This window comes from Manacus candei, unplaced genomic scaffold (genome assembly GCF_025592945.1).
Source record: "Manacus candei isolate 608988 ecotype Guabito, Panama unplaced genomic scaffold, ASM2559294v1 h1tg000073l, whole genome shotgun sequence".
Classification (NCBI taxonomy): Eukaryota; Metazoa; Chordata; class Aves; order Passeriformes; family Pipridae; genus Manacus; species Manacus candei.
In genome coordinates, this window is record NW_026138121.1 from 1,284,720 (window position 1) to 1,309,880 (window position 25,161).

General features: G+C 60.7%; 2 protein-coding genes across 3 annotated transcripts; both read left to right on the top strand.

Moving 5' to 3' along the window:
• Positions 1 to 1,541: 1,541 nt before the first annotated feature.
• PRELP (proline and arginine rich end leucine rich repeat protein) lies at positions 1,542 to 12,221 on the top strand. Its single transcript, XM_051808968.1, has 3 exons — positions 1,542 to 1,662; positions 7,539 to 8,490; positions 10,130 to 12,221. The coding sequence occupies exons 2-3, from the start codon at positions 7,554 to 7,556 to the stop codon at positions 10,306 to 10,308; spliced, it is 1,116 nt and encodes a 371-aa protein (XP_051664928.1). The 5' UTR covers positions 1,542 to 1,662; positions 7,539 to 7,553; the 3' UTR covers positions 10,309 to 12,221.
• A 928-nt stretch (positions 12,222 to 13,149) lies between these two features.
• Positions 13,150 to 18,668, top strand: OPTC (opticin). Of its 2 annotated transcripts, none has more exons than XM_051808969.1 (7): positions 13,150 to 13,267; positions 15,858 to 16,120; positions 16,505 to 16,640; positions 17,548 to 17,706; positions 17,818 to 18,020; positions 18,135 to 18,230; positions 18,334 to 18,668. In XM_051808969.1, exons 2-7 carry the CDS (start codon positions 15,899 to 15,901, stop codon positions 18,502 to 18,504), a joined length of 987 nt encoding a protein of 328 aa, XP_051664929.1. In that variant the 5' UTR covers positions 13,150 to 13,267; positions 15,858 to 15,898; the 3' UTR covers positions 18,505 to 18,668. The 2 variants fall into 2 exon arrangements, with proteins under 2 accessions (XP_051664929.1, XP_051664930.1); XM_051808970.1 differs by having other exon boundaries at positions 13,254 to 13,286.
• Positions 18,669 to 25,161: the final 6,493 nt, after the last annotated feature.

The window sequence follows — 25,161 nt, forward strand, 5'->3', positions numbered from 1 at the left end:
AAACAACTGCCCCGTTTGGGGCCTCAGTCTCCCCCTCCCAGTGCCCAGCTGAGTGGCTGTTCGTTAGCAGGGAAAAACCCGACCAAACAAGGAACATGTCCCCGTGGATTTGGGGACTTAGGACCAGTTTTTAAAGCAACTGGCATCAATCTCCAGCAGCAGATCCTTCAAATAGCATCTCCTTTCCCTATTGATTCTGGGCCCCCTCCAGCTGGCAAACACGTGCCTCCAGCTGACTCTTTGTTTAAACACCATCAAATACCCCTGGGGGTTCTCTCCATCCCTTTTCCTGGCTTCCAGTCGAGCTACCTGCTGGTTTTTAGGATCCAAGTGTCCCAGCTCACTGCAGGGGAGGGCTGTGCCCTTGGATCATCCCAACTGGCAGTTGCAGAGCAGCACCCACCAGAAATCCTCCAGTTTTGGGGTAAGGAGAAGGGTCCCATGTTGGGAATAAATATATTTAAGTGTTGTAGGGAGCCCAAGGCAAAATGGGGGAGTCCAGCCAGTGGGAATTTTGGGGGAGCTCTGATGTTTGGCTGTTAGCCACCCTGAACCAAGTGTGGAAGTGCAGGATCAGCCTGGATGGCTGCCAGCCCCTGGCAGGGCTGGGACTGGGATTTCAATGAGCCAGAGTAGCTCAGGTTTCCTGAGCCCTGCTGCAGATGGGCTTGGCTGGAGAGGGGATGGTTGGTGGGGGGAAAGGGGACCCCTGAGCCCCACATTCCAGGGGTGCTGGGATGGGGGTGCCTGTAGGAGGGTGATTCCCATGGTTGCTGTGCCCCCCCTGGACTTTTCCCTCTGCCCGGGCTGTGTCTCAGAGCTGTGAATATGCAACAGGTCATGGTTTCCTCGGAGCTCCTTGAAGCAGAAATGTCCCCCCTGAGCCCCTCTGTCCCTGTCCCCCCAGTGCCCAGTGATTTTCCAGCCAGGACCTGGCTGACTCTCCCTGCAAACCCCAGTGTCCCTGTGCCCATGAACCCTCATTGGTGGCATCACTGGGACTCCCCCCCTTCTCTTTATTAAGTGCCATCAGGATTTAAATTAAAACTTATCACCAGCTGGGAGCAAATGAAGCCCTGCATCACGTTTTACAGGATCCATCTGCCAGGGAGGAGAGGGGACCCCGGGGGGCTGGTTCCCTTCAGCAGGGCTTGGGGGGGCAGCTGGAAGTCACCCTGGGGGTGCCACGGGCGGGACACGGGGGCCGGTGCTCGGCTGGAACACCCCATCCCAAACACACGCTCCTGGAAACCGCGGCAAGGGAAGGGCTTATTTCAAATTATTAATTGGCTTTGTTTTTAAACACGGGCTGGGAGCAGCCTCCGCAGCAGAAGGAATTGTTCCCGAGCGCCAGCCCTCCGGCGGGCCGGCCGTGTGCGCGCCGAGCCCGCCGCGCTTGGCTGCCAGAGAAAGACGTGATTGTTGTCATCGAGCCTCCGTCCCAGCCCTCCCAGCCCTCCCAGCCCTCCCAGCCCTCCGCCCCCCGCGCTCCCACCGCCCTCGGCTCCCAGGAACAAAACCTCCGCGCTCGGCCCGGGCTCGCTCGTGGCGGAGCAGAGAGGAGGAGGAGGAGGAGGAGGAGGAGGAGGAGGAGGGAGACAGCCAGAGAGAGACTTGTCTTGGGGATTAATAAGAGGCAGGAGGAGGGAGAGGTGCACACAGGTAAGCTCTGGGCAGGTGTTTTCCTCCAGGCTCTTCTCACCTTGCCTGAGCCTCCGACCCAGGACTCTGCGCTGGTCCACGATGCTCCTGCCCTCTCCAGCCTCCCTTACATCCACAGCAGCATCTGTTCTTCCCTTTTTCTCCTCTCCTCTTGTTGGTTTTTCTGTTCTGCACCAGTTGGAGTCTTTGTTCTCTCCCTTTGCTCTGGTTGTAGGAGTTTTTCTCGGTGTGGGGCAGTTTGGGGTGGACGGGGGGGGGGGGGACTGGGGGCTGCAGAGTCCCACGGAGGTCCCCGTGTGACAGAGTTGCAGTTACTGCCAGGAGGTTTTTGAGAGAGGGGGTGAGGACCCCTTTGTGTGTCCCCCACACCGACCTGAGCTCTCACACACTCACAAACCCCTGCACGTTTCCCTCTGGCTCTGCAGCCAAGCTGGGGGTACCAGGGGGGCTGCACAGCCCGAGCTGAGGGTACCAGGGGCTGCACAGCCCGAGCCGTGCCCAGAACTGTCCCCTGCCTTGGGAAGCAGGAGGGAAAACATGCAAGGACTGGGGGGAGGGAGGCTGAGAGGAGAACGGGCACCTCGGGAGCCAGGAGTGCTTCCAGGAGCCTCCGAGAGCATCGGGTCACCTTGTCCTTCCTTGTGCACGATCTGAGGACACGGTCGGGGCTCGGGGGGCTGCGGGGTCCTGCTCCCGTGGGAGGGGGGCTGTGCCGGGGTGGGGAGAACGGGGGGGCCAGCATTGCTCTGCTCCGAGAGCGAGGTGGGAGCGAGCAGCCCGACAGCGCCAGGGCCACTTCCAACAAGCTGGTTTTCTGCCCAAAATGTAGGTGGTAAAGCCCTTCTTTCCTGCCTGGATCACACACAGCATTCCCAGGGCACGTAATCCCACTTTTCCTCGTGGAGATGGGAGCCAGCTCAGCTCCAGGCAGGCGGAGAGAGGCAGCCCCCTCCCTGCACCCCCCCCCGGGGGTCCCGTTTGGAGCCGACTCTTTGTCTCCGCTCCGGCAGGAGCCGATGGGAGGAAGCAACAGGGCAGTGATGTTCGCTGAAATCCTGGGAAAAGGGTTTTATTGCTTGGAAGAGATTCATCCCAAACCTGTCCTTCCCCGCCTGTTCGAGAAGTTTAGAAAAAGCATCTACAAGGCAAAACATGGAAATTCATCCCCTTGGCACCGAAGGCGAAGCATCAGGGCTTGGAAACCTTCCTGGGATCCTGCGATCCCGGCCCTGCCTTATGTGGTGCTCAGCCGACGGCATCCCAGAGCCGCCTCCCGGGACGGCGCGGAGCGGGACTGTTGGGTGTCCCTGCGCCCCGGGGAAGGAGGGGCGAGAGGTTGAGCGTTCCCACCTGGGAAGAGATAAAAGCGCAGCCGTGGGAGGTTTTCTCTGCCCTGGAAGAGGCTGGAGGGGAGGGATGAGGTGTCAGAACAGTTTCCCACCCTGAGGGGAAGCGGAGCGGGGTGAGGTGGCTGTCGGGGGGGAGCGGGGCGTGTGTGGGGTCCGCGCTGCCGGCGCTTTGGCAGCATCTTCTCCCCTGGTTTGCTTTTGTCTGTGTCCAGCCGGTTCCACCGTGTGTGGCAGAGGGATGTGCGGGCAGGCTGAGCCGGGAGCAGCGCTGGGAAGGGTCGGGACATGCAGGGAGGGAGGAGGAAAGGGAGGAATTGCTGACACGGAGAAGGCAGCGGGAAAGGTGTTCCCTGCCAGGGCTGCCTTCCCACGGACCCTGCGGTGGGAGGAGGTGGCTGGAGGGAGCAGAGAACGGGATGAGCCTTTCGCAACGGGTCTGGTGACTGTGGGCCAGCGAGGAAACGCTCCTGGCACGCAGGAGCCCCTCGTTGTTGTCCCCATGTCCTGCGGTCCTTGGCTGAGCCCAAAACCGCTGCAGAGCCCAGGAGCGTGTCCGAGCTGCTCCCTGGCAGGGTCTCCTGGGACACCCGTCCCTGCAGGACACACACCATCCCTGCCGAAGGAATGCAGCAGGACCTCGGCCGTGTGCCGGCTCCAGAGAGGCTGCTGTGGCTGCGCTGCTCCCTGGGAAAGGGCTGGGAAAGGGCGAGAACAGCGGGATGTTGCATCAGGGCTGTGCTTCCCCGGGGACCCTGGGGACGCCTGGGTGACAGCCTGGCTGCCCTCCCCTCGGAGGACGGCCTTTTCCATGATTCCCAGCGCTTCAGAGCCACTGGATAAAGGGCTCCCTGCTCGGTTCAGCTGATCAGACCCAGACTCTTGCAGCGACACGAATGGGCTGTGGCTGTTGGACACGAGGGAAGCCAAGGAGGGAGGTTTTTCTGGATCCTTTTGGTTATTTTTAGCTTGCCCTCCTTGTTCTGCTCCGATGTGCAAGTTCCCAAGCTGGGTGGGGGCGTTTCTCCCAGCAGGGATGATGGAAGTTCCCAGTGGGGAAGGTGTGAAGGGAGCTAACAATGGACTGGAAAGGGCCCTTGTTCCAGCCATCCAGGCTCTCCCAAAGTTAAAGCTCCCTTTACCCCTCCCAGCCCCTCCACAGGAGGGGGTCCTGGACAGTTGCTGCTCCCTGCACGTCTCTCTGCTGTCAGAGCAGGGCAGGGGGCACCCAAAGGAGAGCACTGGAATTTCTGCCCCTGCCAAATACCCCCCCGTGCCCTTTCCACAGCTCCCTCTTGCCCCGGGGTGGTGGTTTCTGCCTGCCCTTGGCACCGGGCCCGGGGCTGGCAGCGAGCGCTGCTGGGAGCTGCGGGTTACTGGGAGGCAGTGAAGATAAACTATGTGGAAAGCAAACACCAGTGGCATTTGGGGCTGGAATTTCCAGCTGTTGCGCCGATTTTTTTGTCAATTGTAATGGGATGAGTGAGGGAGCAGCTGCCTCTTTCTGGGAAAAGCCCCGGGCTGGGATCTGTTGGGTGCCTTGGTCTCGCACTCAGGCCAAGCTGGTCAGCACAGCCTGTGGCTCAGGAGGTGTCAGAACTGGTTTTGTCCGTGAGTTGTGCCTTTTCTCCACGCCAGGCAGTTGGTTTCCTGAATACATTCATTGCTTCATGCCTTAACTTTATTCCAGTTGCGTGGATTCCTGGTGGATAGGCGGGATCTGAGCTGTCCCGTCCGTCGGGAGCGATGACAAAGGTCAAGTGGAGACGTTTGCAGAGCAGGGGCTGTGCTGGGGCTCTGGCCCTGCCGGCGGCAGCTCCTGCAGAGTCAGGGTGTGGGATTTGGAAGTTTGGCCTCTTGCTTTCACGCCAGTAAATTCAACTGGATGGAGAACAGACTTCCAACTGTGCCGGGTCCAGGGAGAGCTGGCTTTGAACCCTCCAGCGTGGTGGAGGCAATTGTCAGGCCTGTGGTGGCCCCAGGCCTGTTGCATCCCCGTTATTCTGAAGGCAGGGCTCTCAGCTGGATTCCTGCAGATTGCTTGGGAGTGGGTCCTGCTTTCCCCGGGCAGAGCTGTGGCTTTGCAGGGAGGGGCTGGTGGGGACCAGCAGAGAAGGGTGGTGGCAGTGCTGGCCCTGCCCAGTGCCACAGGCAGAGGGGCTGTGACAGTCCCCACGGGGATGTGGCAGCAGATAAAAGGGGCTGCATCTGCCTCCTGACACTTCCCTTCTGTGCTGACAAATGCCACAGGATGTGTCGCTCTCCAGCCTGGATTTCTGGCTCGGTGACTGTTCCTGCTCTGTGCCGAGTCCCTAAACATCTGCAGTGCTAAATCCTGCTGTGGAGGGGGATGGTGCAGGCTCAGCCAGCTCCTGACACCAGCAGGGTCACAGCTCTGCCCTGGGACATGGCTGGGTGGCCCAGGCTGAGCATCACTCCAGGGGGGAGGGAGCCCATCCCCCAGATCACAGCGTGTCCCAGCTGGGATATCCTGTCCCAGCTGGAATGTCATGAACCATCTGCCTCCTCACCTCTGGGTGAGGTGAGGGCCAAACCCAGAGCTCAGCCCCCGCTGCTCCCCTGGGCCTTGGGGGTGTCAGAATCCAGGTCTGAGTTTTGGAGCAGAGGCAAAATCCTATGGAATGGTCAGGGACAAGGTAGGCAGAGGGTGCAGGGTTGGCTGTGGCTGGGGAAGGAGCGGGATGTGAAGGAATGGGGAGGGGACATCCCCACATCCCTGTCATGAGCTGGCCCGTTCTCTGCAGCCGGACGCCGAATCTGGACTCTTGGAGACAGAAGCACGTCCACCCCCAGCAGGGACCTCCTGCAGCAGGGCTGGGCTGAGGGTCTGGCAGCATTTGGCTCCACGGCTCTCCCCCTGATCCTCCCTCCCCCCAGCGAGATGCCAGAGCCCTGATTGGAACCAGCCGGCCTGGGAGGAATGTGGGGTTAAACAGAGCCAGATGGGAGCTGAGCAGGCAGAGAGGAGAGGAACAGGCTGGGCCTGGGGGGGGGAGTGAGAACAGGAGCTTTTCTTGGAGAAAGTCAATTACTTGGAGCCCCAGGAATGTGTGGGATCGCTTCAAAGGGAGCCGGGCTGGCAAAGGCAGCCCTGGGAGCAGTGGCACATCCCTGGGTGGGATGTGGACCCCACGTGGGAAGCTGCAGGCAAAGGGGCTTGGTGTGGCCCCAACCCTGACCCTACCCCTGGTCCCTGTGGCCACGATGGCAGTGAATCCCACTCTGCTGTGTTGCATGGGAAAGCTGGAAGAGCCTGATTTTGCTCCAAAATCGGCATCACCAGCTCCAGCATCACCAAAGGCTTCTCCCATCCCAGCAGCACTTGCTCCCACAGCAGACACCCCGTTTCCTCATCTTCCTTTGGCTCTCATCGTCTTCCTCCCTCCCACCTCACCCCATTCTCTCTCCCACCCTTCCATCTGCCTGGCCCTGCATCCAGCTTGGCTCTGATCCCGCTGGGGTGACAAGTCCTGCCGGGAAGAGCCTGGCGAGCACCCCGAGGAATGTGCCCAGGAAACCCACCCCCAGCCTGCCCTGCTCCAGCTGGCCCTGGCAAGTCAGAGCATCCAGAGCACCTTCTGCACGGGGCTGTCTGGGGAGCTCATCTGCAACCAGCTGGATCCCTCCACCCTCCGAGGCATCAGCTGGAGAGCTCCCAGCCAGTCTGGCAGGGATGATCACTGCTGTTCCAGGCAGCAGCAGGGAGAGCAGAGAGGGGACAGGCAGCTCTGTGGGCTTGATAACGACCCAGAGAAGAGGGAGGGGTGACAAGGTGTTGGGCTGGCGTCCAGGAGAAACTCTGGCTCAGGGCACACAGAGACCTTGCTTGGTCCCTCCCTATCTCCACTTCTCCAGCGTTTCTCCCCAAATAACCATCCCTGCAGCGGGACTGGAGGTGATGGATGGGTTATTTGGGCAGCACAGGGAGCTGAAGAGCCAAACACCTTTGGTGCTGCCCATGTGTAAACTTGCAAATGCCCTTTTTATCACTCAGCCTTGAGAAAGGGCTGAGCTGCCTCCCAGCCTGGTCCCTCAGCACAGGGCCATCCATCTCTGCTGCCCTGCTAACTGCTGCTGGCCTCCCGACACCAATCCACAGCCAATTTCCTACTGAATCATTGATTTGCTGGCTTAAGTGCAAAATTGAGCTTAATCCATCACGGCCTCTGAAGGGCCAAGCCATCCTTCGGGGAGGGGGGACGGTGCTGCCCTCCCGGGGGGGCCCAGGCTCTGTGGGGTGGTGCTGAGGGTGGCACGTGAAAAAAATCCAAACAAATCAAATGATAAAATCCAGCACCCCCCACGGCATGAGGCTGAGCCAGAGAGAGGCACCTCAGTGACTCGTGCTCTGGAGGGGGGTTGGATTTGGAGATGACTTCCAAAGGGAAGGAGGGAAAACAGCAGAGGAACTGGGGGTAAATTCCTGCCTGTCAGTGGTGGGGAGGTGATGCAGCACCTAAATTGGGCCGTTTTTACACTGCTTAACCCACCTCTTGTTGCCTCCCTCAGGGAAACACCTGGACCATGAAGGTGGCCCTCGGGTTGCTTCTGCCACTCGTTCTCGTGCTGGTCTGGGGGGTGAGCGGGCAGCGGAGGAAACCCCCCCGCAAACCCACCCGCCCGCCCCCGCCCTTCGTGGAGCCCGTGGAGCCCACAGAGCTGCCCCCACCCCTGCCCCCGGGCCCCCCCTCCGTCTTCCCAGACTGCCCCCGGGAATGCTACTGCCCCCCGGACTTCCCGTCCGCCCTGTACTGCGACAGCCGCAACCTGCGCAAGGTGCCCGTCATCCCGCCCCGCATCCACTACCTCTACCTGCAGAACAACTTCATCGACGACCTGCCCGAGGAGTCCTTCAGGAACGCCACCGGCCTCAAATGGGTCAACCTCGACAACAACCGCATCCGGAAGGTGGACAGGCGGGTGCTGGAGAAGCTGGAAAACCTCATCTTCCTCTACATGGAGAAGAACCAGCTCAAGGAGGTGCCCGCCTTCCTGCCGCCCAACCTGGAGCAGCTGCGGCTGAGCAGGAACCAGATCTCCAAGATCCCCGCCGGGGTCTTCAACAAGCTGGAGAACCTGGTGCTCTTGGATCTGCACCACAACAAGCTGAGCGATGGGGTCTTCAACAAAAACACCTTCAAGGGACTCAAGAACCTCATGCAACTCAACCTGGCCCACAACATCCTGAGGAAGATGCCCCCCGGGGTGCCCAGTGCCATCCACCAGCTCTTCCTGGACAGGAACAACATCGAGGACATCCCCAGTGACTACTTCAAGGAGTTCCCCAACCTGGCGTTCATCCGGCTCAACTACAACCAGATCTCTGACAAGGGGCTCCCCAAGGACTCCTTCAACCTCACCAACCTGCTGGTGCTGCACCTGGCCCACAACAAGCTCACCAACGTCCCCTTCATCAGCCCCAAGCTGGAGCACCTCTACCTGAACAACAACTCCATCGAGAGTGAGTTCCACTGGCTGTGCTGAGGTCTGGGGGGGAGGAGGAGCACGAGGATGGGAGGTGTTTTGTTGGAGAGCTCGTTCTGACCCCGTGGGACGTGAACCCTGCAACGGGGGCTGTAGTGGGGAGATGAGCTGGGAGCTCCAAGGTGAACAGGGAGTGATGGGGATGGCTCTGCATGCGGGGAAGGAGGAGCAGAGCTCAATTCCCCCTGGTGCTGCACGGGGCATTTTTTTGTTGGTTGTCATGGGCAGCTCTTCTTTGGGGCCTCCTGGCCATCTAAACAGCTCCTTTCCCAGCAGGGCACAGAAATGGGGGGATTTTAAAAGGAGAGCCTGTGCACATATTTTAGGAACAGATGCCAAAGACACAGTCAAGATGGTTAGAAATAGCCCAGCTCAGCTCCCGAGCTGAGCCTGCAGGGAGGGAACAGGGAGAACAAGGCTGAGCTGGAGCTGCCTTGGCAGAGCAGCCGGGGCCTTTCACACCCTTCCAGGCACAGCTCTGCAATTCCATGGGAGAGGTGCCGGCCTGGAAATGTGTAAACAGAGCGAGCACAGATGAGCAGACAGAAATTCAGCACTCCCATTCAGCCTTCCAGTGCCTTGAGGGGCTCAGAGGGAGCTGGAGAGGGACTTGGACAAGGGATGGAGGGACAGGACAAGGAGGAATGGCTTCCCACTGCCAGAGGGAGGGTTACTTGGCATATTGAGGAGAAATTGTTCCCTGTGAGGGTGGGGAGGCCCTGGCACAGTTTGCCCAGAGAAGCTGTGGCTGCTCCATCCCTGGAATTGTCCAAGACCAGGTTGGACAGGGCTCGGAGCAACATGGTCTGGTGGGAAGGTGTCCCTGCCCATGGCAGGGGGTGGAACTGGGTGAACTTTAAGGTCCCTTCCAACCCAAACTATTCCATCATTCTATGATTCCTGGTCTCTCCAGATGTTTCTGCTATCAGAGGGGCTGTTTGGAAGCAAGGGCAGGATGCTGTGAAAAGTGCTGGTTAATCTGCATTTTACTCAAACACCACCAAAGTGGAGCTGGGGGGACCTTGGGGTGAAGGTGATGACTCCTGCTGGCTTCACCCACACCAGCACCCAGGTTCTGCTACCACTTTCCATGGAGAGATGCCCCGTGCACACCATGTCCCAGCTCTTCCTTGCCTATTTTGCCCAGTCTTTGTAAGGTTTCAGTCCCTGGAGCCGGGTAATGACATAAGAATCCCTGGGTTTATTTTCCCTACTGCAGACCCTGGGGCGGGGAGGGACACGTGGAACTCCAGAAGCGAGCAATGAGCCGGGCACTGACGTTATCTCCAGCAGAGCGGGGCTGGAGCAGCTTTCCTTGATGTTTCTGTGGAGGCTCAGGGCTGGCTGGGCAGGTTTCATGTGCCAAACGATCCCTTTTCTCCCTGCAATGACACCGCATCCCTCGCCGCGCCTCGCGCCAACGCGACCTACTTCGGCTCTGATCAAAGGCGAGATCTTCCTGTGCCGGCTTCGGGAAGAGGCTGGGGACTGTCCCCCTTGGCAGCAAAGCAAAACCCCCAAATGAGGTTCGATGCACAGGCAGGGAGGGGGGCTCCAGCGTCCTCTGTGCCTCCCTTCCCTCTGACCTGCCTCCCGCCCCCCCTCTCTCCCCGCAGAGATCAACGGGACGCAGATCTGCCCCACCTCGCTCGTGTCCATCCAGGACTTCTCCCCCTCCGACCTGGACGGTGTGCCCCGACTCCGGTACCTGCGGCTGGACGGGAACCTCCTGAAGCCCCCCATCCCCTTGGACCTGATGATGTGTTTCCGCCTCCTGCAGTCCGTGGTGTTCTAGCCCTGCCCCTCCTCCCCCAGGACTCGGCTTTGCACAGAGACTTCACCCCCGCCGGTGTTTGACACGTGGGACCCCCTTTGCCTCCCTCTCCCCCTGCTCTCCCCCTGCCTCCCTTCCTTTCCTTTCCCCCTTTTCCTCCCCTGCAGTGGCCGTGGACACACGTGGCACGTGCACCCTTGGGGACCACTGTCTGCAGGACGGCACCGTGTCCCCGCAGCCACCCCGGGTCACAGCATCAGCCCAGGGTGGCTGCCACGCTCACCCCAGCTCCCTGCCTGGGGGTCCTGCCTTCTCTGCCCTCCCCCAGGCCGACCCCGGAGCTGGCTCCGTCCCTCCCTTTCCACCCGGCAGAGTTTCAGGAGGTTGGGTTGGGCCCAAGCCAGGAGCATCTGCAGGTGGAGCTGCTGGACTCGGGTCACATCCCTGCTCTGGGTGGCTGCACCCCGAGAGCCCGTGGTGTCCCTGGGGAACAGTCCCCTGTGGCAGAGGTGGAGCAGGGATGGCCTGGGCTGGTGGCCGGAGGTGCAGGATCCCAGTCAGGTGGGACCCGTGGAGGTGGAGGGGGGCTGGATCTGTGGAACATCCCAGGGTGCCGGGCAAGGGACACACTCCTCTCACCTGGGCCCTTCTGGGGGCTTTTGGCTCCACACTGCTCTGGAGAACGAGGATCTAAATCCCTGGGGGAGGTGTGGATTTGCCAGGATGGAACGGGGAGGGTTTGGGGCCCCTGCACTGGAGCTGGGCTCTGCTGTGCCCTGTGGGGTCACACCCTCCCCTCAGACACCCCCACACCCCCTCCTCTGCACAACCAGCCCCTTCCCAGCTTTCATCCCTCCATGGACTGATGCTGCTCCCCCAGCAGTGCTGAGCCCCATCCCAGCACCCTGCATCCTTCCCCCGATCCGGGGGGATTCAGGGCTCAGTGCCCTCCCCTCTGCAGGCAGCACCCAACACCCACAGGACCCCGATGCCAACACCCTGCCCTGGGCAGGGATCCCCCAGAGCAGTGCCAGCTGCTCTCCAGCAGTGCCAGCAGGACACTTGTCCTTGTTTTTAGGTCCCTGGGGCCAGATGCTGACACGGGTGTAAACCCAGGCTGGGCTGATCCCTGGGGGTCTTGGCTCTGCTCTCACAGCTCCCCTGCCCTGAATTCCACCTCCTGGAAGTTTCACTCTCAGTTGCTCTCTGGAACCAAGCACACAGGAGTGGTTTTGCCATTTTTATTAGGAAAAAAAAGGAAAGAAAAAGCAAAAGGAAGGATTACTCTTTGGAAAAGCTATTTTTGTCCCCGTTCTCCCTGTCCTCACATGTATCGCTTCCCTCTTTGATAGCTGTACCTGCATATATAGGGTGTCCGGGTTTAGGGGGATTATTCTCTTCTTTTCTTCCTGATTCTCAGGATTTGGATTTAAGGCCGAGCATTAGAGGGAAAAAAAAAATCCAACTGCAATAAGCATTAAAGCAATAAACCAAAGAAACCTCCTTTGTGTTCAGCCACCAAAACCGACCCTTCCCTGAGACGGGCACGGACGGGCACCGTGTCCTGCTCCCTGGGAATGGGACAGGGATGCTCCCCACAGCCTGGGGACTCAACAGCCACCCTGAGATGCTCCCCCTTTCCACTAATTAAAACCCTGTGCTAATTGAGGCTTGTTTTCTCAGGATAAAAGCCTCTTCTCCAAATCTTCCTGCAGTTGGCTTTGTTGGGTTCGACAGGTTTCAGCCTCAAACCCGGAGCCCCTATGTATATATTTATATATAATGTGTATATAGACTGGTAGACTGTACAGATATATCTAGAGACATATGTACCTCTCGACTGATTTCAACTTAATGGTATTTTCACTCCTACTCTCCCCAGCAGTGAAAATAAAATGATTCACAAGGGACCCAGAGCCGCAGTTGGATCTGCCTCTCTCTGATCCATCCTCATCCTCTCTCATCCTCCATCCTCAGGTGTGGGAGCTGCTGCTTCATTCAGGACCAGATTTCCTCTGTTGGGGCCAATTCCCAACAGTTGGAGCCTGTGAGACCCTGGGGGGTCAGTGGACTCTGGGGTTTGGGGTGTGCACTCCTTGAACCAACGATGGTTTAGGTTAGAATTTGGGAAGAAATTCCTCCCTGCGAGGGTGGGCAGGCCCTGGCACAGGCTGGCCAGAGAAGCTGTGGCTGCCCCATCCCTGGAAGTGTCCAAAGCCAGGTTGGATGGGGCTTGGAGCAACCTGGGCTAGTGGAAGGTGTCCCTGCCCATGGCAGGGGGTGGGATGAGATGATCCTTAAGATCCCTCCCAACCCAAACCAGTCTGTGGTTCAGTTTGGACTCACAGGTGTCAAAGCAGCCTCCACATCTGCAGCGTGGTTCATGGACCATGTGCCTGCATTAATGAGCATCTCTGCTAATTACAAGAGCCTGATCTTGGCTGCAGCTCCCAGGGCTGTGGCTGCTGGTGGGTGTCACTGTCCCTGCGAAGCGCCGGGAGAAGGTGATGGCTGCGTGTCAGGGTGGGCGTGTGAACTCCTCCTGAGCTGCCCGTGTCACCAGGGAAGCCCTACAAACATCCCCAGGGTGAGTTTTCCAGCCTCAGGGCGCGCACCAGGGAGGAGGCATCTCTCCCACCCCCAGCCACGAGCCGGGATCCATCGCCGGGCTCGGGCGCGTGTTTCCACACGAGCACGGTGGGTGTAGGCAGCGACTTCTCCTTCTGCCCATCGCCTGAGCTGCAGCAAACCTCCTCTCGCGGCTGCTCTCCCCACGTGGATCCCGAGCCGGGAGGGAGGACGGGCCGTGGGCGAGGGTGTGAGCGCGGGGGCTGTGCCGGGGGGCTGCTCACGGGAGCGCGCAGGGTGAGTGTGAGAGTGTGTGTGTGAGTGTGTGTGTGTGTGCAGAGCAGGCACAGGCAGCCACCTCCCCTTAAAATCGCTGTATTTTGTAACCAGGACGTGAATCACCCACCCCCAGGTGTGTTTTCGCTCCCTGGGTAAGTCAGCCCTGTCTCCTGTGGGAGCCGAGCTCCCAAAAACAGGGGGGGCCCCGTTTCTTCTCCCTGCAAACAGTCGCTGCCACCGTGGGGGTGGGACTGGGAAGCCCCCCCCCCCCCGCCGTGTGTGTTGTGGGGTCACTGGGAAAGCTGGAACACCCTCATTAGTGGGGGCTGCGAGGGGCACCCCAGGGTCTTCTCAGTGCGGTGGGTGCTGGGAGGGGCTGGATTTGGCGAGAGGCACTTCGGAGTGGGGGGAGTTTTGCTCAACTCAAGCCCCCTCGCAGCTGGTGACCCCCCCCAGCCCGTTTGTGGGCGCCTGACGGGGACCCCCGCGATGGGAGGGTTTGCACGGCCCCGTCGGGGGCTGCCGCGCACACGGACACCCTTCGGGTCGTGCCGTCCTTGCAGGGCTCTGCCGCGGCCGCTCAGTGGCCTCTGGGGACGAGGAAAGAACGGGGCCAAGGGCAGGACTGCAGCTGCTTCTCCAGGGCAGCAAAGCAGCTGCCCCGGGGACCCCCCCGTGCCCCGAGGGACCCCGAGGGCCAGCACAGGCTTTGGCTTTGCCGCAGTTCCCCCCCCCTCAGCTGCCACATCGGCTCCATCACGGTGGCCACCGAGCCGCCTAATGAGGGGCTTAGCGCGGATTAGAGGCCGCTCCGTGCTGAGCGGGGCCGGGGGGATCGCCGCGGGCTGGGGGGCTGCGGGGGCGCGGACGAAGCTCGTTCCCGCCGGCGGGGAGGGGAGGGGGGGCTGCGGGGGTGTCCCCGCCCGCCCAGCGGGCCCCGGCAGATGGGTGAGCGGCGGTGGGTGGGTGGGTGCGTGGGCCGGGAGCTGCCTGCGGGAGACGGGAACATTTTCGCGGCGGTGGGTGGGTGGGCGGGTGGGCGATGGACGCGCGTGCACGAGGCTGCCCCGCGCTGCGAGGAGCTGCCGCGCACGCCCTGCCCATCCCCGGGTGTCCCTGGCAAAGACAGCCCTCCCCCCCGAGCTGAGCCCTAGGTGGGTGTAGGAGTCCCCCCGCCCCAGGGCACGTGGGGGCACACGGGGGGATGGGGGATGTCTCCCATCCTACCCCGGGGAGGGGAGCAGCACTGACACCCCCCCCCCCCCCGCATCCCTTTCCCCAAACTGCCCCCAAACCACCGGAGTGCAAAGGGAGGGGGGTGCTGAGCCCCTCGGGAGGTGAGTCGGGGTGGATGAGCTGAGTGTCCCCAGCTGCTGGGATGGGGCTGTGCCACACCTTCCCCAGGGCTGGGATGCTCACTGGGCCCCCCCCAGCTGAAACCCGGATCAGCAAGGGGGTCGTGCCCGGTGCTTGGCCCTTCCTGCATCCCTGGGGATGGACACGGCTGGAAATCGCTCTCTGCTGGCAGGGCCTGGGCTGGTCGAGGCAGGGATGGCGCCGGCTCTGTCCCCTCTGCCCAGGGCTGTGTGTTCCATTGCTCACGGGGACGCCGGGGCAGGGAGCACATTCCCCATCCCTCCCACCCCATCCCGTTCCCCCACAGCCCCAGACACCCGGCTGGGCTGTTGGAGGACAGCCACTATTGGGGCTGGCTCGCCCCTGGGGACAATATAAGTTCCCAGCAGGGGGGTTCTGGCTTGATTGGCCGCATCCTGCCTCTCCCCTCGGCGGCGGCCATGCCAGACCCCTCCGTGCAGCCCCCCTCCTCCTCTCCATGCATTAAAAGCCCGGCAGCCCTTCCCCAGCCAGCGCACCAGCCCGTGGAGCCGAGCGGGGCTCTCCCACGCCGAGGAGGAGGGGACGGGGGTACGTCCATGCCGCCTTCCTTTGGCTCCTCCAGCGCCAAGCAGAGCCCCCCTGGGCTGGGGTGAGCTGGGGGGCCGGCAGGGTTGGGGGCTGGGGGGCTCAGTGCACTGGGAAGGATTTGATTCGGGGGAAGACGGCAGGAACTGGGGAGCAGCACCCTCAGCTTGGGGTGCAAAAGCTCCGGACTGGGTCGTTGCTTTTGCTTTTGGTTTTGGAGAGACACGTGGGAGGCTGGTGGGTGCCGGGACCCTCCTCCTGCCCTGCCGGGGGAGCCCCTGTGGACGTGCAGCCCGGTGGGAGGGAGATCCTTTGGGAATGGACTCCGGCGGGTTTGGATGTGGAGCTGCCAGGAATGTGTGGGTCCTGTGCAGGCAGCCCCTGGGCTCAGGGTCGAGTCACAGGGACCCTGTGACTGGTCCCCCCCCGGATGCTGGAGGTTCAGGAGCAGCATCCTGGGATTTAGTCCTGGGGGTGGGAGCAGCAGTTCCTGGGATCCTGGGGCCATTTTTGCTCAGCTGCTGGGTTTGTTGGGCCAGTGACCAGCTTCACCCATCACCTCGGGGCCGGAGCAGGACCCCGACCCCCTCCCAGGCTCTGTGGGGCTGGGAAAGCTGGGAAGCACGGGCAGCCCTGCAGGGCCACGGGGCCTCCCCTGCACAGCCACAGCCACCCAGCCGAGCGTGAAATGGGCTGAACAGAAAAGGGACGTGGAGCGGCCCCGGGGCCGGGGGCTGTTCGTCCCCCCCGGCTGCAGAGCAGGGCTGGCTCCAGCCACTTCCCAGCTCTGCATCCCCCAGGATCACAGTCCCCAGGAGCAGTGACCCTGGCCGGGGGCAGGATGTGGAGCCTGGCCTGGCTGGGCATGGCCAGCCTGTGCCTGGGGGCAGCCTGGGCTGTGCCAGCCAAGGAGAGGAGGAAGGCCGAGAAGCCAAAAGCTGACCTGGCCCTCTATGAAAACCTGGACCTGGACAACTATGACCTGACTCTGGACAGCTACGGGGAGATCCTCGACCTGAGCAACTACGAGGAGCTCTACGACTACGGGGACCTGGCTCCCAAGGTGAGGGGGTGCAGCTGTTCCCAGGGTGAATCCCAAGGAAGGGGTTTGGTCCAAGGGTTGGATGGGGCACAGCTGCAGAACCAGCCTCTTCCACAAGCCTGCAAACCCTGGCAGCTCTCCCACCGCTCTTGCTGGTGGCAGGAAAGGCTTTACCCGACCCCAGCCTCTGCCTGGTGGGAGCATCACTGCAGGAACCTGGACTCGAGGCTTCCTGCATCCCTCTGGAAGGAGGGGGGGGTGTTGGAGAGCTGGGGGAGCTCGTCAAGGAGGAGCTGTGTTTTCAGTAGAACCCATCCAGTGCCCTTGAGCAGCGCTGCCCACCCTGGAGAGGGGAAGGGCAGGATCTGCTCAGCCTCTCCCCCTCACCCCGGGCTGTGCTTGCAGATCGAGGTTGGCACCTTGGCTCCTCGCCCCAAGGACCCCGAAACTCTCCCAGACCTGGGTGCCACGGCTGAAACCCCAAAACTGCAGCCTCCAAGCACTGCTGGTCCCATCCACCCAGGGCCCATCCCCGTGCAGGGTGAGTGTGGGGCTCTGGGCTCGGTTCCTGTGGGATCCATCCACGTGTCCCAGGATTGGCAGGGCTGGGGCTCTGGAGAATAAGGAGCGAGTTCTCGTGCCACCAGCAGGCAGCAGCAGCTATTTGCTCTGCCAGGCCAGCGAGGAGACAGGGTGTTGGGGGTGAGTCTTCTCACACAGCAGGCAGGAGGGCTGCAGAGAGATTTCTGGGAAACAAGAGCTCCAGCAAAGCAGCAACATTTTAATGAGCAGAGGCATTGCGACAGTCGGACAGAGTAGCAATTAGATTAGTGACAATTAAAATCCTGTAGCGAGGGATAAATATCTTTATTCATTTTCTGTCACTCAGGACTGGGACAAATTAAGTGGGAGGCAAAGGGAAATTGTTGCCTTGCTGCTTTGAACTCCCCCACTAATGGATGCAGAGTCTTGTGGGAGACTTGGACAGGAGCTGGGGGAGAGGAGAGGGAGTACGTGTGGGGGGGACATGGCTTTACCCCCCTGCCCCCCCTGCCCAGTGTGCTGGGACCCTCAGGCAGCCGAGACAGATGTTTTGCTCGATGCAAAACTCTTTTCTCTTGTTTTGTTTCATTCAGTGGCCAAACTCAGGGGGCTGGGAGAGCCCTGGGTGTGAGGCTGCTGCGCTTGGCAGCTTTACATCCTCCCTTCTCCCAGGAGAGGGATTTGGCCCTGACCAGCTCGTTTATCAGCAGCTCCTTTGGCTGGGAGTGTCTGGTCCTTCCCTGGGTGAGGTGCCCTGGGCTGGTCCTCTGGGGAAGGTTTTGGGGCCGTGACAGCTCTGGGTGATAAAAACTCGGTGCCCCCTCAGCATGGGCAGGGTGGGCGCGTCCCCCCACCTCCCTGCATGCTTCGGGGGGGCCGTGCCAAGGGTGCCCGTGCCCCCCCAGGGCTGCCCAGCTGCCTGCTCTGCCTGTGCATTGGCACCTCCGTGTACTGCGACGACGCTGACCTGGAGCACATCCCGGCCCTGCCCCCGGACACCACGTACCTGTACGCCCGCTTCAACCGCATCGGGGCCGTGCGCGCCGGGGACTTCACGGGGCTGGGTACGCCGGGGCCGGGGAGGGGCTGGGGAGGGACCAGGCCCTGAGTGAGGCACGGGGAATTAAAGCTTCTGCCTCTGTCCCTCTTCATCTCCTCCCTCCGCTGCCCCCCAGAGAAGCTGAGGCGGATCGACCTGAGCAGCAATTCCATCTCCTGGGCGGACGTGGACGCCTTCCGCCGGCTGCCCAGCCTGCAGGAGCTCCTCCTGCCCGAGAACAGGCTGACGGCCCTGCCCGAGCTGCCCCGCAGCATCGTCCGCCTCGACGCCCGGCTCAACAGGATCCCCAGCGCCGGCCTCCGGCCCGAGGCGTTCCGGGTGCGTGGGGGGGAATCCCGGCGGGTCTGAGCCCAAACCTGCCGTGCCGAGGGGTAAAGGGATGGTCCAGCAGGGCTGGGAGCAGGGAGGTTTATCTCTCCCTTCTTCCCACAGGACCTGAAGCAGCTGCAGTATCTCCACCTGTCCGATAACCAGCTGGATTTTATCCCGGCGCCCCTTCCCGAGAGCCTGCGCTCCCTGCACCTCCAGGTGAGGTGGGCCCGGGCCCGGGTTTGTCTGCACCTGAGTCTGGCAGAGCCCACCTTTCCCTCCTCCTCCTCCCCCTTATCCCATTGATCTGTCCCTTTCCCAGAACAACAACATCCGGACGATGCACGAGGACACGTTCTGTGACAGCCAGGACCACAGCCAGGTGCGCAGGGCGCTGGAGGACATTCGCCTGGACGGCAACCCCATCAACCTCAGCCTCTTCCCCGACGCCTACTTCTGCCTGCCCCGCCTGCCCACGGGCCGCTTCTCCTGAGCCCCCGTGCTGGGAAACCCGGGGGAACATTCCCAGAGCACCCCAGAGCCCTCAGCCCCTGCTACCCGTGGAAAAGGTGAGGTGAAGGCTGCTGTGTTTCACCCCAGGGTGAGCTCAGTCCCGGGCCAGAGCAGGGATAATAAAGTAATAATGAAATGAGGACTTTTAAATGCGTTCAATGTCTTGTTCTCGACAATGAGAGCAGCAGGAAGCCCTTGCCCAGCCCCAGCCCAGCAGCTGCTTTGGGAACGGTGCTGGTTTGCAAAGATGGGACTTCCCTGTGTCCCATTTCTTCAATTCCCTCCCAGGGCCTTGGGAAGACCCCTCTGTGTCAGCTTTTGGAGGTTCCTGGATAGGGGTCGGCAGCTGTATTGCTCCAGGGAGATGTTTTGGCCACATCAGGTTTGACCTGTCCCCAGCTCCATCAGGTGCTATTCCAGAGGGGTGTTGGCCCATCCAGGTGTGAGCTGTGGCCACAGCTGGACTGTCCCTGTGTGCTCCCCAAGAGGATGCAACGGGAAAACCCAGCAAAGGGCATCTGGAATCCTCCATCACCTCATCCCAGACCCCCAGAAGTCCCGTGGCCCCAGGGACACTGGGATTTGGAATTGTCCTGGCACTAAGTGGGATCTCCAGCATGAGCCTCTGCCTGGAGGGAGAGCATCCCTGGGTTTGGGACTGCAGAGAAACCTGGAGCAGCACCAGAGCCTGGAGTCAAACAGCCCCAGGACCAGCAGGAAAATCACTCGAAGAGAGTTAAAATATCTCATATCAACCCAGCTTTCAACACCCAAAAAGAGCTGCCCAGTGGTGAGATATTTTAAATCTAATGTATTCATCCTCTATATTTTTATACACATGTAACAAACACGCACCGTGAGAGGGATGACACATCCCTGGAGATTCCAAACTCCTGAACCTAAACCACTGAGCTCAGCCCACGTCCTCCAGGCCCGGGGAGGCAAACGAAGGCGGCTGGAGAAAACCTCAGAGGAGGATCCAGCTCCTCACCCAGGGGCACCTGGAGAAAACCTCAGAGGAGGATCCAGCTCCTCACCCAGGGGCACCTGGAGAAAACCTCAGAGGAGGATCCAGCTCCTCACCCGGGGCACCCGGTGAGGCTGCGGCTCTGGCACAGCACAGGGAGCGTGTGTGGGCACCCCCCTCTCCCCTTGCCTTTCTCTCCCATGCTAAAACCAACTTGGACGTGGATTATGCTGATCCAAAAGCCAAGGCCCTTGGTAAATGGGAATTTGAAGCTAATCCAGCTTTTCCTTTCAGGCTGGATCTGAAATGTCAGGATTTATTACTGCTGCTGTCGTGTCATCTTTGGAACAGCTGCACCCACGGACCCCCTGTCTGTCCATCCCCACAGCTCTGCTCCTTCCCCATCCATCCTTCCCACACCTTCACTCCATCCTTTCCCTCGGTGACGTCACCTGCTCCCGTGGGACGCGGGATTGCCGCCAGCCCAGCTCGGTTCCAGCGGGATGGGGTTGGCCAACTTTTCCCAACAGCACGTCCCGGCCCTCCGCATTCGTCCCACTAGAGGGCAAGGCAGAGTGTTTGGAAAGGCCTGACCTTAACACTGGACTGCAAACTCCCTCCTCTGCTGGTTCCCTCCCTCACGGGGTGGCCTTGGCACCTCTCAGGAATGCCCAGGTGCTGGGAATAGCTCAGGCACTGGGAATAGCCCAGGTGATTGGAGTTGGCAGAGGAAGGATCAGGAGGAGCTGCAGAGGGGAGAAGGGTTGGTGTCATGGGGAGCACAGTGAGGTGGGTCGGGTTGTCTGTGGGGCTCCTGGATTTCCAGAAACCCAACTTTTCTAAGAGTAGTGGGGGCTCTGGGGGGACTCTGCTGGGGGACAGTTGAGATTCGGGGGGGTTGTCTTGCCTTGTGTGGCTTTTGGGTCCCCTCAGCCCCAGGGGAGGAGGGAGCAGGCTGGGCCAGCAGGTCTTCCTTTGCCCAGAGCCCTGGAGGGGGCTGAGCTGGGGCTGATTTTGGGAGAGGGCTGAGAGGGGCTCAGCCCCACTGTTTGCTGTTATTGATTGTGGAGAGGATGATGGGCAGTTATTGGTTGTGCCCTTCTTGTTGCCACGGTGGGGGAGAGAAACAGCAGCACGGGGCAGGGAACAGCAACCCCCTCTTGCCACTGGCCCCACAGCCCTTTCCTGGGGGAAAAGCCCATGGGAATGGACTGTCCCCAGGCCCTCCCCCAGCACCCCAGGCTGCCTGGCTGGATCCTGTCCTGGAGCCTTCCCCGGGGCTGGGGCTGGCAGTGGGTGTCAGAGAGGCTCTGCCCTCCCGTTCCCCCCATCCCTCCCCCCTCGCCCGGGGAGCATCTCCGTGTGTAATTCCTGCAGCTCTGCTCCCTCCCCCCTCCCCTCTCTGCCTCTCAAGGTCACCTTGCTCGCCTGGGCTGGATTTTCACATATTGATTGCTTGGCTCTCGCAGTGTCGTCTCGGAGAGCTCCCGAGCTCACGCCAGCTCAGCATCTTGCCGCTCTCTGGGAGAAGCTTCTCCATATGGGCCCCCCTCCTCCTCCATCCTGCCCTCCCCCGCCCCACTCTCCTCCCAGCCCCAGCCCTGCATCCTGAACCAGCACCAGAGCACAGACAGGGAAGCCTCCGAGCCTGGAGAGCAGGATCCTTCTCCCTCCCCTGGCTCTGTCTCCTGGGGAGCGTGACATGAGCACACTCCTTCCCTCGGGCTGATTTAGGAGCTGGGACAGCATGTGACATCCTTGTGGGACTCTGTGGCTGTTTATGGGCTGCCTTCATCCTCTTCTGTCCTCTTCCTCCCACAGGTTCTCATCCCCCAGGGAGTAAGGAGCTCCCACTCCCTGCTCCCCACCCAAATTTCTTCTCTGTTTTCCTCCCACCTGCGTGACCAGGAGCAACCTGGTGTCCCTTGGCCACCACGTGGGGACAGAGCCATCCTCTCCTGTCCCTTTGCAGCTTCTCAGCCAGGGCAGCCCAGGGTTGGGAGGTCTGAGTCAGGAGCAGAGCAGTGCTGGCCGGCTCAGGGCTGTGGAACAGGAATCACAGCGGCAGGAGGAGGAGGAGGATGGAGGCTTTTAGCCTTCCTGGGCCCCAGGCAAGCTGGGAAGAGGCCACATGGATAACACAGGTCTCTGTCTGGGACAGTGGCTGTGTTTGCCTCGGGCAGGCAACCGGTGGGTTTATCAGCCAAGTGCCAGATCAATGGCAGGCTGGAAAAGGGCCACTGCAGTGGGGATGCTGACAAGCTCCTGGCCTCCTCCAGGCCAGAAATCACCCTTAAACGCTGCTGGGGAGGAAATGCTGTGGCCCAGCTCGCCGAGGGAGCGAGGCAGGGATGATAACAGCGTTATTTATAGCCCTTCCCTGGCTCTTGGCTCGAGGCACTGGTTTGTGCTCCGCGTGCGATCGCTCGGGGCGGCTGTTTGTGCTGCTCCAGGCTGGACCAGAGCCCTCAGCCACCTCCCACCACCCTGCACCAGGGCTGGCTTCCATGTGTCCCACTCCCTGCCCCCATGCCAGGCAGCTGGACTGGCACCAGGCTCCCCCAGGCTGAGCAGAAACTCGTTTTCCTGCCTATATTCCTGAAGCGTCACATCCAAAGGGTGCCCTGGGCTTGAGGGGTCCCACGTCCCTGGCACTGCTGGAGTCAGGAACAGCGACCACCCCGTGGTGCTGCTCCAATTCCAGCTCTCTCCCTTTTTTTTCTGAAGGATCCCAGTGCTGGGATTCATTAGGTGGGAGCTGCGAGGGCTCTGGAGATGAAAGCGCCGCCCATGAATTATCTCCGGGGTGCAGACAGTTCCCCGGGTCCCTCCAGGGAAACTCAACAATGGAAATATGGGGGGGGAAACTGCTTGGGCTTTTCTTCTCCCCATTTTCCACTTCACCACTGGAAAAAAAAAAAAGGAGGAGGAGAAAAAAAAAATGCAGCAAAAAATGAAGAAAACACATTCTTTGCCTTTTCACATCCCCCCTCCCTCCCCCCCCAAATTGTGAATGTTTAGTGTAAAAATAATTCAGATTTCTCCAGATCAGCCCCCTCCCTGCAGCACCCCCTGGGGTCTCCAAAGGGATGGGGGCTCTCCTGGCTCTCCCCCACCCTGCTCCAGAGCAGGCCCCGTGCCCTGAGCGGCTCCAGGGTGGGAGATGTGACCAAGACACTGCTATTATTGGCAGCGCCGCGTTAGGGCTTGTCAACAGGAGCCCTGACGCCTGGGAGAGGCTCCGTGTCGGGAGCACGTGTCCCTGGGGAGGGGGGCTCGGCTTAACCCAGATCCTGCAGAGGGAAGAGGGGCCTGGCCTGGGGGGAGGGTGCAGGGAGATGGGGGGGATGGAGCCGAGGAGGGGGAATCTCTGCTGGAAGTGCCTCTCCCAGGGAGATGGGGTGGGCTGGAGGATGCCCATGGAGTGGGAGCTGATGTCCCTGCTGCAGCCAGGAGTGAGCATCACCTCCTTGGGGGGGTGAAAGATGGGTGTCTGTCTCCCCAGAATGAGGGGATTCTCCCCCTGATGGTGATCCCAGATCCTGGATCCTGCCCCTGAGCATCCTGACCTGTTGCTGCACAGGGCAGAGTCTCTCCAGCATCGTTCCCAAGGTGATTCTGTTCCTGCACCATCTCCCTCGGCTGGGTGTGCCAAGAGTCTGACCAGGGAGAAATGATGAAAGGGAGGAAAATTCCAATAAGTGGCTTTTCCATGCTGCAATCCAGGCTTCTCCAGAACTGCTGGGACAAGGACCAGCGTCCTGCTGGGCACGAGGGTCTCCCCCACTGGAAATTCATTCCCCAGCTCAGGGTTTCTCCACTTCTGGCTTTAGATTTTACTTTTTTTTTTAATTGGCCCGAAGCCAAGCTCTCCCAAGAGTGATTTGGGGTGGCCACGCGTTGGTTTGGGGGTGCTGCTCCCCTCGGGAGGGGTTTGGGGAGGCAGCAGCAGTGTGTTGGTGAGGAGGGGAGCTGAGCCCGGCTCTGATTGATCGGCGCCTTTTAAAATAACCACCCGGAGCCTGGAGCTTCCATTTCTGTAGGATGTGGAAAAACCTGGAGTGGGGGAAGAGAGAAACAGCTCTGAGCGAGCGAGTGCAAGTATTGCTAATTTATGATCAGAGAAATATATGTTTGAGTTGGAAGATTACAGGGAAAGGACCCGGTGTTCAGCCCATGAGAAATCTGTTTTCTCGAGAGGTTGGGAAAAGGCTTCCCCGCAGGGAAAATTGTGGGAACGCAGAACATGCTTACCCCAAATTGCTGCCTGAGTAATTATTTCTGCCTACCTGTCCCTCCCCTGGTGCTTTCAGCTGAATGGAGAGGTTTGGCTCTGCTGAACAGCCAAAGCCACCGTGCAGCTCCCGAGGGCTGTGCCAGCCCTGTCCATGGGGATGCACTTCCCTGCGAGGCTTTGGGGCTCACTGCCACTCCAGCCCCGCACAGGAGCTTCCCTTTGGCTACTTTTTCCATGACTGCTTTGTAGGGACGTTGCTTTGTGTCACCACATGTCCACCCAACCAGGCAGGCTGGGCTTGGGGGATTTGAGCTGTCACTTCCCAGGACACTTCCCTTGCCGAGGGGGCAGCAGAGACCCCCGGGAGAGCCCCTGTGTGCTGCCAGGAGGGGATTTTCCCCCGTGTCCATCCCTGGGGTGAGTGACCCTGGCTGGAGGTTGGAGGGTCACTGCTTGCTGGGGACATGCAGCCCCCCCGCTGTCCCTGTGCCCCCGGGCTCCTGGTGATGAGGTAATGAGGGTTTTACTGCAGTGGGCCGTGGACAGCTTTGCTAAGCACCGGCTCCCAGCCCTTCCCCGAGAGCCAGGCAGGCTCCCAGGCACATTAGGAATCGATTCACATCGCAAATGGATTGCCTGTGCTCTCTCTCCTCCACCTTTCCGTGCTCTCTGGCTGTCTCTGTGCCTGTCCCCTCCCCAGGGCTGCCAGCTCTGCCCTCCCAGTGCCAGCTCTGCCCCCTCAGCTGATGGGGACGCCAGGGATGGTTCCCCCCCCCCCCCCCCCCCCCATCCCGTGCAGGACTGCAGCAGACAGCTCTGTCCTCACCCCTGTCCCACCAGGATGGACCATCAGCTCCAGGGAGGTGTCACCCCCTCGCTCTGCCCCCGGGGACCCGCAGGACAGGCTGGAGCAGGTGACAAGTGTCTGCAGGGACCAGCCAAGCAGAGAGAAAAAATGACCCCAGCGAGGGCAGGGATGGGCTCTGCATCTCAACTGAGTTCCTGGGAGATGCCAGATGGTCCCTCCCATGAGGACCAGGGACCTGTCACCCCCCAGAGCCTCTGTCTGTGGAGGGGAAGTGACAGCCATGGTGGCAGCAGGAGGTCGAGGTGTTTGGAGAAGGGTGTGTGGATTTTTTGGGGAACAGCCATGTTCTCTCTCATGGGAGTTTCTTCCAACTCCATCAACAGGTTGCTCTGATTGACCCCTCATTAATGAAAGGTGATCAGATCTAAAAGGGCTCTGAGTGTGCTGGTCACACCCCCAAAACTGCCCCTCCTGCTCACCCCCAGCTCAGTGCTGATGGCAGAGAGGGATGAGATCTCTGAAGGTGAGGGGAACTGAGACACAGGGGGAAAGGGGCATTTCCCAAGGATTCAGAGAGCCATGGAAGAGGACACCAGTCCCTCACACACCTCTGTGGCCTCTTTTT

Bases quoted from the DNA above. Each gene is read 5' to 3' on its own strand.
- PRELP (XM_051808968.1), top strand. From the start codon at position 7,554: ATGAAGGTGGCCCTCGGGTTGCTTCTGCCACTCGTTCTCGTGCTGGTC. The intron at 8,491-10,129 runs GTGAGTTCCACT...CTCTCCCCGCAG, and splicing joins GAACAACAACTCCATCGAGA to AGATCAACGGGACGCAGATC.
- OPTC (XM_051808969.1), top strand. From the start codon at position 15,899: ATGTGGAGCCTGGCCTGGCTGGGCATGGCCAGCCTGTGCCTGGGGGCA. The intron at 16,641-17,547 runs GTGAGTGTGGGG...GTGCCCCCCCAG, and splicing joins AGGGCCCATCCCCGTGCAGG to GGCTGCCCAGCTGCCTGCTC. The intron at 17,707-17,817 runs GTACGCCGGGGC...GCTGCCCCCCAG, and splicing joins CGGGGACTTCACGGGGCTGG to AGAAGCTGAGGCGGATCGAC.